The sequence below is a fragment of the Eleginops maclovinus genome, chromosome 12 (genome assembly GCF_036324505.1).
Source record: "Eleginops maclovinus isolate JMC-PN-2008 ecotype Puerto Natales chromosome 12, JC_Emac_rtc_rv5, whole genome shotgun sequence".
In the NCBI taxonomy this organism is placed as follows: domain Eukaryota; kingdom Metazoa; phylum Chordata; class Actinopteri; order Perciformes; family Eleginopidae; genus Eleginops; species Eleginops maclovinus.
The window spans coordinates 10084618-10101422 of record NC_086360.1 but is presented as its reverse complement, the minus strand read 5'-3'; the positions used below and the strand labels follow the sequence as shown (position 1 = coordinate 10101422).

General features: G+C 39.5%; 1 protein-coding gene across 1 annotated transcript in view; it reads right to left on the bottom strand.

Annotated features, from left to right (window-relative positions):
* Positions 1 to 16805, bottom strand: part of kcnt1b (potassium sodium-activated channel subfamily T member 1b) — a 69492-nt gene that overhangs the window by 17755 nt on the left and 34932 nt on the right. Inside the window, 18 exon segments of the mRNA XM_063898050.1 lie at positions 518 to 731; positions 1265 to 1285; positions 1609 to 1844; positions 1934 to 2083; positions 3996 to 4104; positions 4199 to 4307; positions 4588 to 4651; positions 5784 to 5920; positions 6387 to 6551; positions 7035 to 7215; positions 8468 to 8562; positions 10037 to 10120; positions 10322 to 10396; positions 12264 to 12323; positions 12537 to 12585; positions 12674 to 12715; positions 13314 to 13419; positions 14610 to 14689. Of these exon segments, the coding sequence (XP_063754120.1) occupies positions 518 to 731; positions 1265 to 1285; positions 1609 to 1844; positions 1934 to 2083; positions 3996 to 4104; positions 4199 to 4307; positions 4588 to 4651; positions 5784 to 5920; positions 6387 to 6551; positions 7035 to 7215; positions 8468 to 8562; positions 10037 to 10120; positions 10322 to 10396; positions 12264 to 12323; positions 12537 to 12585; positions 12674 to 12715; positions 13314 to 13419; positions 14610 to 14689 (1977 nt within the window).

Sequence of the window (16805 nt, the reverse complement as noted above, 5' to 3'; positions counted from 1 at the left end):
GAGGTTAGGGGGACTATTTAATGTCCAACTTTGCGAGACCCAATAATATTAAAAAATAATTGGGTTGAGGATCAGAGGCACCCGATCTGTCCTAATGGTAATCTGCTATATAAAAAAAAACGCATATAGGAAGAAGGGAAGCTGCAGATAACCCCAATCCTTGCTCAATTGCTACAATGGCGACTGATACATGAGCGTTGAGGGGTGAGGGTCTATGCAAGGACACACAACAGAAGACATCTCTCGAGAAGGGAAAGTGCTGACCCTCCCCGTCATGACACACACATCCATCACAGCCATGTTTGCACTTTATAGCCTCATGACACACAGATTACACACCTATTCCAAACCCATCAATCTCTCCTCCTACACCCACTGAGACGTGACGGAGAGCAAGAGGGCAGGGGACATCAATCAAGTGATACATGCCTGCACTGTGAGGACATTTCACTTCTTTATATTTTGTACAGCCACCAACCTTACGAAAACACCACATCTCTGCATCAATAACACTTACTCTGAGCCTACGGATCCCTCCTCGTCTGATTGATTGGTCTCGTCCTCTGATTGGTCGCTGAGGAGGTCGCACGGCAGGATGGCGGAGGAGTCTGCTATCTCCAAGACAGGCGCGATGCTCGGCCGTCGGCTTCCTGCACCGTTCTCTGTAGGCAAGGTGAGCTTGCTGCTTTCCTCGGGAGGACTTGGGTTCTGAAGATCAATGGCCACAGTGCCTGGAAACAACACAGGGTTATGTGTGCTCCGCTATGTGCAGCACTGTCACTAATGTGTTGCTAAGTACACTGTGAACCCATAACCATTTTAACTCTTGGAACACTTGCGCTGTAAAGGCCTTCTCAATATGTAAAGTAAATAGGGTCCCATGTTAAGACACACACACAGCATAAAATATCACCTTATTTAACTTGGCTTACTTGACCTTGAAGTGAAAATGTATTGCCTTCTGTAGCGATTGGGCCACAAAAAAGGCACGTACAATCTATTGACATGGTGTGTTTGTCAATAAATATGTCCTTAAAAATACATCATATTGGCTGTGTTATATGATGTATGATATATGCATTACATATATCAGGCATATCATACATATGAACAATCACATATATCATATTATATGTAATAATGGGATTTAGTTTTTGAAAGACAGGGAAAATAAAGCCTTTATAAAGTGTATATCATAGTAACAATTCTAACATCTCTACTGGTATTAAAGTGTTAAAAAGTGATGCTTCATGCACAAACTTACCATATGCAGTGGCCTGATCAACTTTCACAGGTCAAAGAAAAAGCACAACACAATAATGTCAGCCAAGAAAGTAAAATAGGCATGTAAGAAAGAAGTCATGCATAACAGTCAGCGGAAGCATACAGCATCACCAAGGCAGCCAGCACTCACAATCTCTCATTGTGAGTGCAGTTCAGAGTCAGAGAAACACAACAAAAGCATCCACTTTCTCTGTGGACATGGAAAATCTTTCAACCAAACAAAAGTGAAACTTTAGTCAACTAGTAACACTACAATCATCCTCAATCTTCCTTTCTTTACCGACTTCTAACAAATGTTTTTCCGCCCCTGACTCTCAGTCTCACCCATGCTGGCGATGATGCTGTGCACGGGCAGCCTGGAGGGGGCATCGTAGAGGCCGCTGACGGGTATGCCCTTGTTGTGCTTCTCTTCCTGTTTGAAGATGAAGGCCGAGTTCTCCTCCTTGGTGATGTTGATGTAGTAGCAGGTGTCGGGGGCGGCCATGATGTGGCGGGGGCCGGGGTTCAGGAGGATGCTCTTGTTGTCTTCCCTCTTCACTCCGATTAAACAAACACCATACCTGCGGGGTAAGACGGGTATGCAAGGTTTAATGACCTAATGATATCACTGTAATGTGTCGGGATTTAGCTAGAGGAAGCTTTTACTAACTTCTTGTGGGCGTGGAAGGATGCGTAGGTAAAGCTCTTGCCATCATACTCCCCAAAAAACTTGCTGTCACACAAGCGGATGTGGTAGACCTCGTTTCCAGAGCAACGTCCGTACACCCTCTGCCACTGCTCCGGGGACAGCTGCCCCTCCCTGAAACAGCATTGTCATATTATATACTGCTTAGACACAAAATGTCTCCCACAATGAACTAATGGACTGTTAGCAAAACCAAAGTCTTGTTATAAAAAATATGGCTTCAAAAACTTGTTTTTATTTACATGTGGTGCTTCTAATTCCCCAGATGCTAGCTGAACTAAGAACCCATAGGGCCTTTTCCAAACCACATAAAGATGCAACACATATCTTCAAAAATAATTAAAAAAAAAATGCATGATCAGTTCTAATAAAAGGAATGTTTAGTTATAGGAAAAGGTCTCTTCAATAATAAATACAAATTTCAGAATGCTTTCAAAAAAGTTAAGCCCAGAGTTTGAGTTAGCAATAAGTGAGGGCAGGCTCGGGATGCGCACCTCTATTAAAACCCAAAGAAGGCATTACACTAGGAGTTTAAACCTGCTATTCCATTTGGCAGCCAAATAAAATTAATTGGGGGGAGGGAAAAAGACATCAAGAACTAAAAAATGAGGGACGGCCACATATAGAGAACTATAAAACATGTCACACTTTTGGAAATAAACAGCTTTTATTCCCGCAATCTGTCTGACCTTTCACAACCCTATGAAGACAACTTATTTATTAAATTCATGTCCTTCATAACGTCTAATCAAAGTGATAATGTTTATATAACCACAGGCCAAAAATAGGTCCACCCCCATTCCTTATCACCTTCACAGCCCCTGTGCAGCTTCCCGTAATGGAAATTAAAATTGATGTGCTTCTCTGGACAGCAGTGAAGATATAGTGGCCACCTTGCACAGAATATGAAAAATTTAGACCGATTTATTGCCGAGCAAGAATTTTGGTAATGTAAACTGACTCGACAGTAAAACGTTTCTCCGGTGGCTGACAGTTCAGTATTCAGCTCTGCAGAGACACAAACCAGGGTCTGTAGGACTGTAAACAAGCTGCTGTCGTGTTCTTTTTTATTAATCATCCAAGCGGAATTGAATCTGTCTAAAAGAATGATTACTCAAAGAGATATTGAACATTCAAAGAGCACTCAAAGTAAGAGAAGCTCAAAGTTTACTTAATAAAAACTTTTCTTGGAGAATTAACTGCTCTAGAAGCATTAATAATGAGTCATAGGTTCATTTGAATCTCAATGAATGGAGCCAAGAATAACATTGGTTTTGCAAAAGTAATGTAAGGCGGAGAAAAAACTAAGCTGGTGCAAATTAAAGAATGATGTGAATTTCTCTGGCTACTGTTTTTAAAAATGTAAGCAAAGACAAGTTATCAAGGGTCTCTAAGTGGCTTAGGTATCTTAAAGGCTGTGAACACTAATTACAGTAAAAACAAAACATGTAAAAGAATTGTTCAACTGGACAGAGTTTCTTCGCTTTTCTGCTGTTTATTTTAAAAATATTTATACTTCTCTAATGTGCACAAGACTGAAGCCAATATACAGTTAGCTTAGCCTAACAACTGGAAACAGTCTGGCTTTTTTAAGAGGACAACATCTCCCCATTAGCATCTCTAGAGCGTTACTACATAGTCTCTTGTTTGTCTTATCCATTCGAAAAACGTTTGTAGACAAAATGCTTTGCTTTGGACGAAGCAAGCTCTTTCTCCTCCGTTTCCGGTGCACATGCTAAGCTAGCCGTTGCTTCATATCTAAATAACATACTAGGAGTGGCAACATTTTTATCATCTACTAAGCGTTATTCATAGAGGTTTAAATTCAAACAATGTGATCACTTTGGCTGTAAGAGCTCATTCCTCAATTTGATAACTTGTGCGACACATGTTTACAATTTTGGCGAGAAAGGTTCAGAACCATAACAATAACTCACAGTTATAAAAAGGATATTCTGACAGTGGCTGTCACTGTAAATCCATAAGTGCTAATTGCAGTAATTGTACAACAGTAGCGTGTACTCACTGTCCTCTGGAGGTGTGAACCAGCAGTGTGACCAGGGTAGATGTGGCGGGGCACACGCAGTTCAGCGCCAACATGGCATACTTGAACTCCTCCTCGCATACTACATGATCTGATTGAAAAGGATAAATTGCAACAATATGGTACATCAAACTTAGAAATGGTATGCGTAAATTACTTAGTTTTGGCATCCTTTTTGCACTTACCTGCAAACTTAACATGGAACTTATTTTCAGGTTTGAGAATTTGGACGTACAGAGGGCAATTCGGAGCAAAATCTTTTGCAGCCCAAGCCCTCAAAATAGTCTGGTGATCCTGTTGGAGAAGGAATAGCTCTATTTCATTCACCCAATGGCTCATTTGTAAAAGCAATCTGAATTTTATGGAGCATAAAGTTGTCTCAGTGACTTGTGTGTGTGTGCTCCCAAATCTCAATGGCAGGAACAATATAATCACTACATAATTTGAATATCTCAAATCCTCTCGGCTACTTTATAATGGAAGGAGAGTGTGAAATTGCTCTGCTCAAATATTGTTATCGTGATGAGGTTTGTACTGGAAACAAAGTTGAGGGATGTTCCCTGATTATACTCACAGCAGCAGTTCGGTCAACCTCGTTCCTGCTGCTGAGGATGAAGCAGGCCTCAGCATCGTCCATCCTGAGCAGAGACAGAGCAGGACAGAGAGAAACTCGGGTAAGGGAGGAGAACATTCAGCCAGACGTAAAACTAAATATCTACGGAGATCAATCCTTTAAAAAAAAGCGGAGTGCTAATGCCCTGTGACAATGGCTGAAAAGGTTAAGCTGCATTCTAGCATGAAAACCATCTGCTGCTGTGTGACACTAGAGCGTACTGTCAGCAAAACTCAAGATTTCAGCATGGCATGGCCGATCCTTCCATTAGGCTTACCTGCAAGGGTGATTTTATTGACTACATATCAGGGCGAGAAATTGCCATAAAAACCGAATCACCTGCACAATTGTGCACATTGAAGAAGGGCTCATTGGAAAAGGGTATGGATTCTTGGACAGATTTATGATTTTCAATTCACACTATTATGTGCTGGTGAGAAATACTTAGAAACCATTCACATTATAAGCTGCAAAGCGTCTGCAAGCCACCAGCCTCTACCCTGAAGCGACAGTAAAACCCTGAATGGTGGTGCGATATTTTGTAGGTACAGAGACAAAACGAACAGGTCGGACAGCTTCTGATGGGATCCATCACGGTACATTGCTGCCCGTCTTAGCTGGCCTTTGATGTGAGCAGATGATCGGTGTAGAATGAAATCCTATTACACTGATGTGCAGGCAGAGGGCAGTAAAGTTAACTTGTAATTCCCTTATCCTCCATACGCACTTCAAGGACACGGATTTGCCAGTGGAGGACTTACACTTTCCATTTAAAGCAATTGAAACATTCTAATTCACAAACTAAAACAATTAGAATATAGATTATGTGCTAGACTTAAAGTCAAACCCCTTAGAGACATGACAAGTCCCTCTCAATGACAGACATTAACATGGTGCCAGGTTCTACATAGTGTGATATTCACACTGAAATGCCATTTTGTTTTAACAAATTCATTAAAATCGTATATGTGTGCAGAAATTTAGAGGTGTAGAACCAGGCTCCACCAACCAACCACTCACTCACACAACAAGTGCATTTATGAAATTTAATAGAGACAGTTTGAACAAGACCGTGGAAACAATTTAGTATATTTCTTTTCGTCTTTATATCCTTGTGCTTTTCTTAAAGTAGGCATGACTGCCACGTTTTCACTCACTTGGCCCTCATCAGGTCCTGGTCTTTCAGAGCCGATCCCTGCAGGTAGATGACCCTCTGGGACCACAAAGGGATTTGGAGGATACGACGAACCTGAATGTCTATTTCTGTTGGACACAGGATCACCACATAGTAGTCCTGAAAAAACATGGGATATAAATGAATTTGACTTAAAATCATGTTGCAAGTTGTATTTTATGCGTGTAGAAATGCATCTGTCCTGAATAAGTAAAGTCTATTTTATTAAGCGTTTATTCTGTATTCATGACATATTTTTTCCTTTTTTTGTTTCTTTTAGAAACAATAAGATTCAGGGACAGCCAGTATTGCAGAGATTTTAAAAGCCCCTTGAGGCACATGTTTCATTTGTGATATTGGGCTATATAAACAAAATTGATTTGACTATGCGACAGGAATACTACACAGACCAGTTACTGTTATAAAGAGATACACCATTTGTAAAATGATCTATAAATCTACAGTCATTAAAGTCCTGCCTGCTGCATAACTGTTCTCATTCTGACAGTAAAAAGCCTCCTTAAGGGGTGCTTTATACTGACTACATAATTAACTTTCTGAAAAAAAAAATCCACTGTTTTGGTACCTGTAGCCTAGGATGGGCGTAGAACTCATTGAGGAAATCCATTAGGAGGTCGATTTTTAGCGAGCTGACACACAACACCACATGCTTCTCCGTCTGCGCCCGGTGGCGGCTGTAGTTCCCTCCTAACTTCTGGCTCTCCATCCACAGGTATGCTAGTTCTTCAAACTGACACAATGATAATCACATTGACTTTGTGTCAAATACAACAAGAATGAGATTATTAATAAAAGGAAGGATAGATTTACTGTCTGGACACAGACACTGAAGCAATAGTTTGCCAGCCGCAAGACCTCATTCCTAACTACTATCCCTCTACCCTCTATCTCTGCAGTGACAGGTCACATTTGAAATGATGGACACGTTTGTTATCTTTAAAAAACAAATAACACAGCAAGTAGGTAGATTCATCATGTAACGTGAGCCAGGATGCACTTGGCATTTAGTTGAACTTTGTATTTGATGCAGCAGGTGATGCCTGCAGGAACATGTGATTTAATATTGGATGATGTCCCCAGTAAGGTGATCAGTACATCAGCAGCACACCATCAGGAACTCTGATGAAAAGACAGGGTCTGTTGCTAAAATGTGAATCCCCTCTGTGCACTTTGGGCAAAAACCTGAGTTTAGTTGAGCTTACAGGGTCATTACCTGCAGTGGGAGAACCACCAGAGCAACACAAATGAGAATGACCACCAGCAGCTGGGAGGGCCAGATTTGTGGCGTGACGTCCCCGTAGCCCACTGTGGAGAAGGTGACGATGCAGAAATAGAACGAGTCGAACAGGGTCAGGTGCTTCCCGGCTCGCTCTAGATGCTGGATCCCACAAGCTCTACAGAAAGAAGAGAAATTATACTCAATGATGCTCAATACAGACATGTCCTCCTTGAATGTGTATCCTACGATGTGTTAAAGCCTTATGGACTGGATATCAAACCCAATTTGCTGAGGTTTAAAAGGCATCAGAGTAAATACAGCTTTGCCTTCTTATCACTATTCCAATTAAAGTGACATCATTGATTGCTCTGTCAGTTCCAGCTCACTGCCTGTGAAAACTCGTTTATGTTTCCCCTCATTGATAAGATAGAGATTTAATGAAACCCTGAGGCAAAGGGGAGTTGAGATGTCTCAGTAGACAGAGTGAAAGTAGAGAGGATGCTGGGTAACGACCAAGGCACGGTGATGCTGTTGAAGAGCTAAAGGTCAGCTGAAGGAACAGCTTTGATTAAAATACATTTGAGTTCTAAAAGGGTAGATCAATGAGACATAAGACAAAAAGAAGGATAGGTCAACACCTTTACTGCTGTGTTTTCTTGTTGTTAGTATTTTTGCACAAGCTTTAACATCTGGTCACTATTTTATTGGTAAAAAAAATCTTCAAAATTCAAAATAAGAAATGCCAGAGTTTTTGAAAATGATTATGTTTTTGTATTTACAATTTGCTCTTTCCAGGCATCCCAGGGGTTCCTGGGATCTTACAAAGTCTTAAATTGAATCGATTGAAATGTAAGCCTAAAAAAGGTGTATCATAAATGAAATACTAATCATAGAATTAATGCTCTCCAATAATCAAGGTTTGTCAAAATGTTTTTTTTTACTTGGCAGGAGAATTTTTTGTGCTTTTTAACATCCACACATAATTCTAGGACCTATTTTCATTCGTAGGTAGCTAATTGTAATTCTCACTTATTCCAGCATGACCTCAAAATACAAATGGGTATTACATTTGATTCCAACTGGCTTCATAATATTATCTTACTATTATTTTGTTATGCTTTTCCATGGTATATTTCAGTTTTTAAGTTATCTTGCCAGAAACGCTGTGCTAATTACAGCACAACATTTCTGCTCACTAGCACTTCATTCTAAATCTCTACTATTACAACATGCAAACTTTTTCCTAATATTCGTAGGCTAAACTCGACATGCACATTACCTTCTGCACTAGAGATCACATTTTCTGGATCATGTTGTACACAGCGCAGGAAACAGGGTTTGCATTATGGGTCAGTAAACAGGTCTCAAAACTGTAATGGTCAGAGATGCATGTCTGTGACTAACGAGAAGAAGAGAGGCTCACTCACCCGGTGAAAACCAGACACAGTAAGGTGCAGATGAGGATGAACACCTGGTTGAACATGGCAGAGTGAGTCCTCTGGATGGCACGATGGAAGTCATTCTGGAAAAAATAAGAGAGGTTATTGTAACCATATCCAGACCAATGAGTGCAAATTGAGAAATGTTTCAAATTTGGATGACCAATTGTGCCATTTAGAAGTCATCAACAACATTTAAATCATAACTTAAGTAAAACATATAGCTATTGCGATTACATGGAGATGGCAAGGATGCAATTTAACTTAGAAATCTGCCATACATTCTTTGCACAATCGTTATCCAACACCACTGTCCCCCCTTTTTATACCATATTGTACTTTCTTATTCACCATCTTGAAAGCTCATGACTCATTTTCAGTTGCACCTTGTTAGCATGTTCTGCCTGCCACTGCCTCTCCAAATGTCCCTGCTTTCTCTCCATGTGCTGCGCTGCTTGGCCTCAGATTCTACCATCTGCCTAACTACCGCTTTGGCATGAGGCTCCTACCGTCATGGCCTCATCTGAATCACAGCGAGATGACACACTACACCAGTTGGATATCATCAAATTGCTTTGAATCCCATGTACCAGTCACTTTGCACCTATGGTTAAACCTGGACAATAATAACACTAAAACAGCAGACTTATGTGCACCTGGCATTTGTATCCCCACATTTAAGTGTTTTTCTGTCCGTTTCCCTTCAGCACTTGACACATGTTTTTTTTTGCCTCCCCTGTTTGCTTTGCTTTGGTTTGAAAAAAGTGTTGTGGTCTAAAATATATTTTTTCCAGATCAATACATCTGATATGTCTGTCAGGGCAACATACTCTTGTTAGACCTGGCAACACAGGGCACTTACGTGTCAAAATGCAAAAGCAAGGTTTACTAAGGTTCGCTAAATAGTTAGTTAGTAAATATCTAATGTTAATCCCAACCAGGAAACAAAAAGTATAAACTATTTAATACAGTGTCATCTTTTGTTATAGAACATATTTTGTAATAGTAGCTCTCTTTAAAGCCATACAGATCCATAACTGAAAAAATGCTTTTAAAAAGGATGTGCCTCTGTTCTATCTAAAACTAATTTCCTTACAACTTTATGTAAATTGGAAAGATTCAGATCTCAAACTCCTTTTATCTTTAGATGCTTTTCACTAAACTGTTAGCTTTGTTAACCTGAGAAAATAGTTGAAACCCAACTAATTATCCAGCTGGCTAACTTATTGAAGTAGCCAGTGCTAATGTGAACAATATTACACAACCTATGTCTTTAACAACACTAGCTTCAAAAACATACATTGACACATTGGTTTACAGTGTAAGCTCAATAAAGTTCTATTCATACAGCTTAAGTGTATAATCACATTTAGCTCTCATAGCCAGCTCTCTACTATGAGGGTATCCCACATGGCATCCACAAGAAAGATAAGTACCGTCAAAGCCCTCTGAGATAAAAAGCAAACAAACATGCTCTGTGTGCGCTCTTTCATGTAATACAGCAACCATTTGCACAAGCTGGTACAGTATAAGAAACACATTACTGCAAACACTTACAATCATGTTCTCCAGGGCACCTTTGGCTAGCCAGCAGTTGAGGAATACAGGAACGAATATGTTTCTCAATGGATGCCAGAAGATCTTTAGGAAGGCAAAAAGGTGTAATACATCAGTGGAATAAAAGCACAAATATATATCATAATAAAGGAAAGGCAATTAAGAAAATGAATATGCCCTTGGATGAAAGATGGTACACATGAAACCAAAATGACCTTGATCATGCATTAGTAAATCCTTTAATGGACCATATTGATTGCTCGGGTGTTCAAATAAATAACTTACTGTGATTATAAACGGCACTGTATTTATCATCTCCAATATGAAGGAAATCTGGAAGATCTGCTCCCAAATGTTACCCTGGAAAGGAATTATGGAAAATAATTAAATTAACCATAATAGCCCAGATGGTTATTGGAGAAGTGTAATACCACAAATAATGATGGTAACAATACAATAGAAAAAGGCAACAGATTATTATGTTGAGTTGTAAGTCCCAACAATTAAACGTGCTTCTTTGATTTAAATATTTTCAGTATTGATTCAAGTTTATTAAAGCTGAAATGGAGAGTAATTAATGCTGGGTCCAGAAACAACACTCGTCATTGACCTGTTTTTTTCCCCACAAAGAAGTGGTTGTTTGTGTTGCATGATAATGATGCAGAAACATTATTATTATCACGTTATTTGTAATTAAAACTCTCTATCAGAAGAAAAAGTGCTGTATGCTAAATGTTCTACTGTTGCTTTTATGTTCAGTGAATTATGTTTTTTAGTTCCCTTGCATAACTAGATTACGAATTATGTAATCGATAACACCTTTAATGAAGAAAAGCCAAGCTATTTCCAATCAATAAAATAAAAAACAATCCAGCACATCCGTTCTATTAGCACATCTACAAAAGCCAAGATCAAACAACAAACCCTCCAATATGGCTGCAGCCGTCCAGTGAGTGAGACTGACCACCAATCCCATATTGAGAGCACAGCAGAGTTTGAAAGGAGCAGTTCTTTGGTGGCTTCTATCTATGATGGAGCTTTTAAAAAGCTTGGTTAAGAAAATAAAACCTTGAGTTGCATCAATGTTTTACGGGGCTAAATTGCATCAGGAAATATAGTTACGAGTCCCCACACAGCCATCAGTGAAAGAGAAAATAAAAGATATAAAAGCCTCATACCATAAAGAACATTAAGACCTACAGAAAAACAAAGAGACACTACCAGTCTCAGAGCAGCACAGCTAAAGCTAATATTTCCATGTGGCCTGGATCCTGGCAAAAGGCAGTCCTGATCTTTAAAATGATAGCAAACTAAGCTAGGGCTAGCTGAAACAATTACATTAACCCTTAGTCTTCCTCTAGTTCTGGTTGTGCTAATGTCGACGTTAGTTTGCTAAGGACATTAGCATACATAACGCAAAAAGCAAAAGCTTGCTACTTGATATTGCATTACCTAGCCTTATAAGTGACAGTTATTACAAAATATTGGGTTGTTTGGTTTACCTTGGTGTTATTGGTGGTGGTTGTGTGGTATGGATGTGATATAATGCACCTAACATATGATTAGTAGTATACTTTGATTTATTAATGATAAGTGCTAATGCTAAATTTACCAGAGCGGCATGATAACGTTATTTATTGATAAAGAATTGAGCTAGACTCACAGGATTTTTACATTAACATATCATTTTCCAGGATGTTTGCTTGAGACTGGAGCCCTGCAGATACTTTTGGAACCATTTCATTAGGTTTTGTATGGCAATATTTTTGGTTATTTATCTAGTTTTACTGGAATTTGTTACATTGAAAGGTCTTTTTTCAAATGTTGTCCACCTCATTCAAAGTCTACATTACTGTATATGGAAAGGGAAAAACTCCCTCAGCCTTTGTGTGCTCATTAGCAGTAGAGGGATCCCACACAAAGACTGCCCCTTTCTTTTTGTGAAATCTTGAGTTTATTTCGATAAAAATTCTGCTCTTTAAATACGCAGGTAACTAAGGAACAAAGTGCAACTTTAGAGGAATCTCATGACTCAGCAATTCCAGCCCTGCAAACCAACTTCTGGCCCTGTGTCTTGAACAGGTTGGCATCGGAATTGGCACTTGGACTGGACATTAAGAGCTATGGGCCGGTAAGTGAGAACAGACTGTGTGTGCTTGACATCCGACAGCTGTAAGACATCAGCTGGGATTAAAGAGATAAGTGTCTACTGTTGATGGACCCTTACCTTGTAGCTGAGATATGTGATTAGCATGGTCTCCAAGAAACTGATTAAGGCCACTGTCACCTGCAGCAAAGAGGAGAGGGAGATTAATGAACCCAGCAACTGCAAACTCATCCCTTCTGGCTACTCAACCTTCACTGTGGAACTACTCTCAAATGCAATGCTTTTATCCAATACATGGCTGCTACTGTGTTGGGTTGAATCCTGCATTTAGCCTCAGTTCATGCAGTGGAATTTGATTTATGTGCACTTTCATTGTTATATTATCCGCCTCACCTGTATCGCCCATACAGGATCCTGTCTGGTAACCCAGAAAATCACAGACCTGTCAAAAACCATAAGATGCTTTATGTCCAGGTCGACAATGAACTCACTTCAGTTTACAATAAAATGCCATTTTGATCGATACATACCAGTTGATTGAGTCTCCTGTACTGTTTTTCTGGCATTTTGCACTGTAGAGAAAAAAGGGAGACAAAGAAAGCGTGAATGTGTGTGTGGATGTGAATGGAAACATACCCGCTGGGAAGCACTCCCATCAGTTGGTATGTTGCCATAAAGGACAAACTCAACGTGTGTATAAAAGCTGCTGGCAGTAAGAGAAATACAAATAATCCACCACGCTCAAATGACTGCACAGGGAGACCAACTCACACGCTCCAAAAAGAGCATCTTTATCCCCAAGCAGACAAATTCACACAAGAGAATTTACCTAAATGTGGTTGTAGAAGTAATTCTAAAGTAAACATATACCCTTTAGACATATTAGAAGAGTTGAATACAACATTTGCATAGAAATTGATGTTCTCTGCTCTCATGATATCGTTCAACATGCCAACTGGGAAATATTCCTGGAAAAATCCACTGGCATACAAAAAGGCATCTGGTTGGTTTGGAATAAGATAAAAGAGGAAAATGAAAAAAAGGGTACATAATAGAGAGGAATTAGACGATAAAGCAAGATAAAATCAAAATGTATAACTGGAGGATCAGAAAATAAATAAGCAACTTAAAAACATTGGGACAGAAATGGTATAGGAAGGTGACTCTCACCACGTGTCCCCGCTGACATCTTCAGGGTCATTCAGACTCACTCTCAGTATGTAGAGGGCACAGGTGAGAATCTTCAGTGAGAAGTTAAACAGCCGGATTCTCAGGCCTGTGGACCAAGACATATCATTTCATATGACTCAACAACTGATGGCAAGTAATGATCCAGGAAAATTAGCTAGTTTAAGTCTCTGGTGTTTTAGTCACAGGCTATATTTTAAAGCTCTCTCTTAGATAACACGTTCACAGTTATCCACCATCCAAAGCTAAAATCCTCTTGTGCTATGAATGTCTCTGTCATTGTGTTTCTAAAAGTTGACAATGTTTTAACTCCTTTGGTGAAAGGCCTAAAGAGACGGGATCTGTCGAAGCCCTGAAGCATTACTAATGTAGTTCTATGCTGCTCTGGCACCCTGTCACAACGAATTTCCTCTGACGCATAGCTCCTAAATCCTCCAATAATAACACAAAATTACACCGGAAATGTATGGGTGTATTCTCACATGAATAAGGAGTACAAATGGAAAATAAATGACTGGTGGGATTGCACAAAAGTTATAATGCTTGAGAAATCACAATTTCCTGTTTGAATAATTAACTGATCAGCACACACCACTTAATGTGTAGAATGCTAGGCAGTCGGGGGTGGTAGTTGAATTAAATATTTCTCATCAGCCTCTGCAGCTACCTAATCTCTCGTGACACAACCTCTCCAGATGAAGCCACAGTCAATGGTAAAATGATTTGAAACTAGGTAAACAAACAGCAGAATTACAATGGATGGGAGCAACAGACTCCTGCAGCCATGTGCGACATTTTCATTAGACGTTTTCTGTCAGACTGTGGCGGCTCAGCGACAATGACACGTTGAGGGGAAGACAGCAGTTTCAGTGCTGAGGATATGTTGACAACATGCTCTATCTGAGACACAGAGGTCCTATAGTGTGCATTTTACACAATGCACCAAGCTGCACCAATGTTTCTTTCACAGATGTTGTCTTATCTCCTGTTGAGGAAAACACTGCAGTGCTGCCTTCTCTCTCAAATAATGAGCCACACTTTCTGTCCTTGCTGGGACAAAGTGCGCACATCTAAATATACAAAACATTACAACGAGGATGCTTAAGTCATTAAGAAACTAAACTGAGACAGGACCGTGATGATGCGCCATCACCAACTGCAGTTTCCCCAAGGTATGATTTTATTTGTTAATTTAGCTCTGGGTGTACCTAAGGTCAGCAAACCTCTTTGTTTGAAGGCAGGAGAGGAAGTGTGATGTTCCCTGGTGGATTTACTTACTTGACCTTTGGTTTTTGATGAAGAAAAGCTTCAGCCTCTCTTTGAAGGTGTTTTCATTCACATAGAACTCCACCTGCACCCTGTTGGGGGGGGGGGGGGCAGTGATATGATGTCAGTGTAAACATACACAAAATGATGCATATCGTATACTAAGCATATGCTGTTGATTATACAAAAAGACAAGAGCAGACCACATTTGATCAAACTGTGTAAATCTTTCCATAGTGCTTCATGATCAGGCAAGGGATTTGCACAGGTATTGATTTATTCAGTAAATGTTACAACATGTGATCCAGGCACATTTATATGTCGCATTCTGACTACAGGTGCAAAGACAACACCCACATTTCAGTATTGATACCAATACGATATATAAATGGTTTGAATAATATAATATAATAAATATATATACATATTTAAAAAACGTTTACCACCAACCTTAATCCGCAACAAATTACCAATGCTATACATGTCTTTGTTTGGATAGCTTTTGCTAAATTTTCCAGCTGTTTAGGGAATGTTTTCATCCATGCTCCATTTCAAAATAGCGTGAGGTTGACCCATTGCTTGAGTACAGTATTTCATTCTTCTTTCTTTTCTTTTTTTTTACATAACGGATAATAAAATATCATCAGCCCGTCATTCATCCAATCAAATTTACCAGAAATGTGTCTGTATACAAGAGTCCAATACGTTTGATTTGGAACAGAACATAATCTCATCAAAGAATAAAAAACAACAATTTGACCAACCCTCAATGGTGGCTTACAGTAATACAAATACAAAAAAAGATAATTGCGCCATTGCCACAATTTTGTTTGTTGAAGCTTTCGAGTTAAAAACAACACCGACCCTGTGCATGGTGGAAATGCATTGCAGAAAAAAGCTATGCAAGTCTAATTCCATTACCTTCCATTTACCACCAGTAATTGTACTGTCTGCAGTTCCCCTTCACAATGTGACAATCAGCAACAGATGCATATGAGCTTGAATTTTAATATGCAGCATTTGTACTTGTTAAATATTGAAGATTATTACATAAGCCCTATTTTCCCATACACATTCTCTTAATGTTGCGCTAGCTGTGAATCATATGCACACTATGGGGACATGGCACATAAGACAAGGTAAGGGTTTTAATAGCTCCTCTGGGACATTAATCCCAATTTATCAATTTGTGCATGAAATACACACCCAGGAGGGTTCAATCATTTATAATTGCTCTTAATATTAACATACACATTTGTACCAAAGCACATTATTCTAAATGTTGTTGACACTTTGGAAGAAAGTCAGTTTCCTTTGCGAAAAAACGCTTGCCTTAACTTGAAGTGAAAACATGAACCGACAGTATGATTGAAATCACTTACATTAAAGCATCCATTAATCCCATTTAAAATGACAGTGTATTATATCCAAGGTGGTCTTTCTCACATTTTAAAAGTCATTAAAGGTTTGAGCAGATACAGTAATGACATTTAATTAAGCTTAGGAATTTGACCAAACGACCACTTAGCACGGAAGAGGATGTAGCTGTAGGTAAAATGTAACGTAGGCTTATTAAAACGTCATTTAATAGCTGCCTCTGAGGATGTAACAATGGCCTCTCAGTTCCAAGAAGGACCTTTAAATCCTTCTCCCTTGTCTGACAAAAAAAGTACAGGGTGCAAAAAAGAGAGGAGAGAGCAGGGGGGCAAATTACAGCAGCCAAGACCCGAGGGATGTGTAGATAAAGAGAGTAGGTGGAAGAAAGAGCATTAGATATGCAACATCTTCCAGCTAATCCCCTCCTTTCCTGCTGTATCGCCATGGAGACAGCTTCCAAGGCAGGAAATGTTCACAGATGTGGATGTGTGTTGTTTTTCCAGCTCAAGAAATTAGCTCAAACACACAATGACTTATCTATAGGCACCCATTGCACACCCCCATCCCTGTGACTCTATCCAACCCAAACACACTCTACTATATGTGCACCACGTAAACCAAGTGTATCGACTGCTGCGTCACCCGAGAAGCAGTAAAATACTGCCATGAACGCTGGTGTTGGAGAATCAATAATGTTTGTTGTCTCCATTGGAATAGGAATCACAACAGACACAAAAGCTGCACAGGATTCATGTTTACACAGCTTTCCTAAAGTCATCTGTAATTACACGTCGCATAGGAAACCTGAAAACAGCAAAACCTGAAATGTGA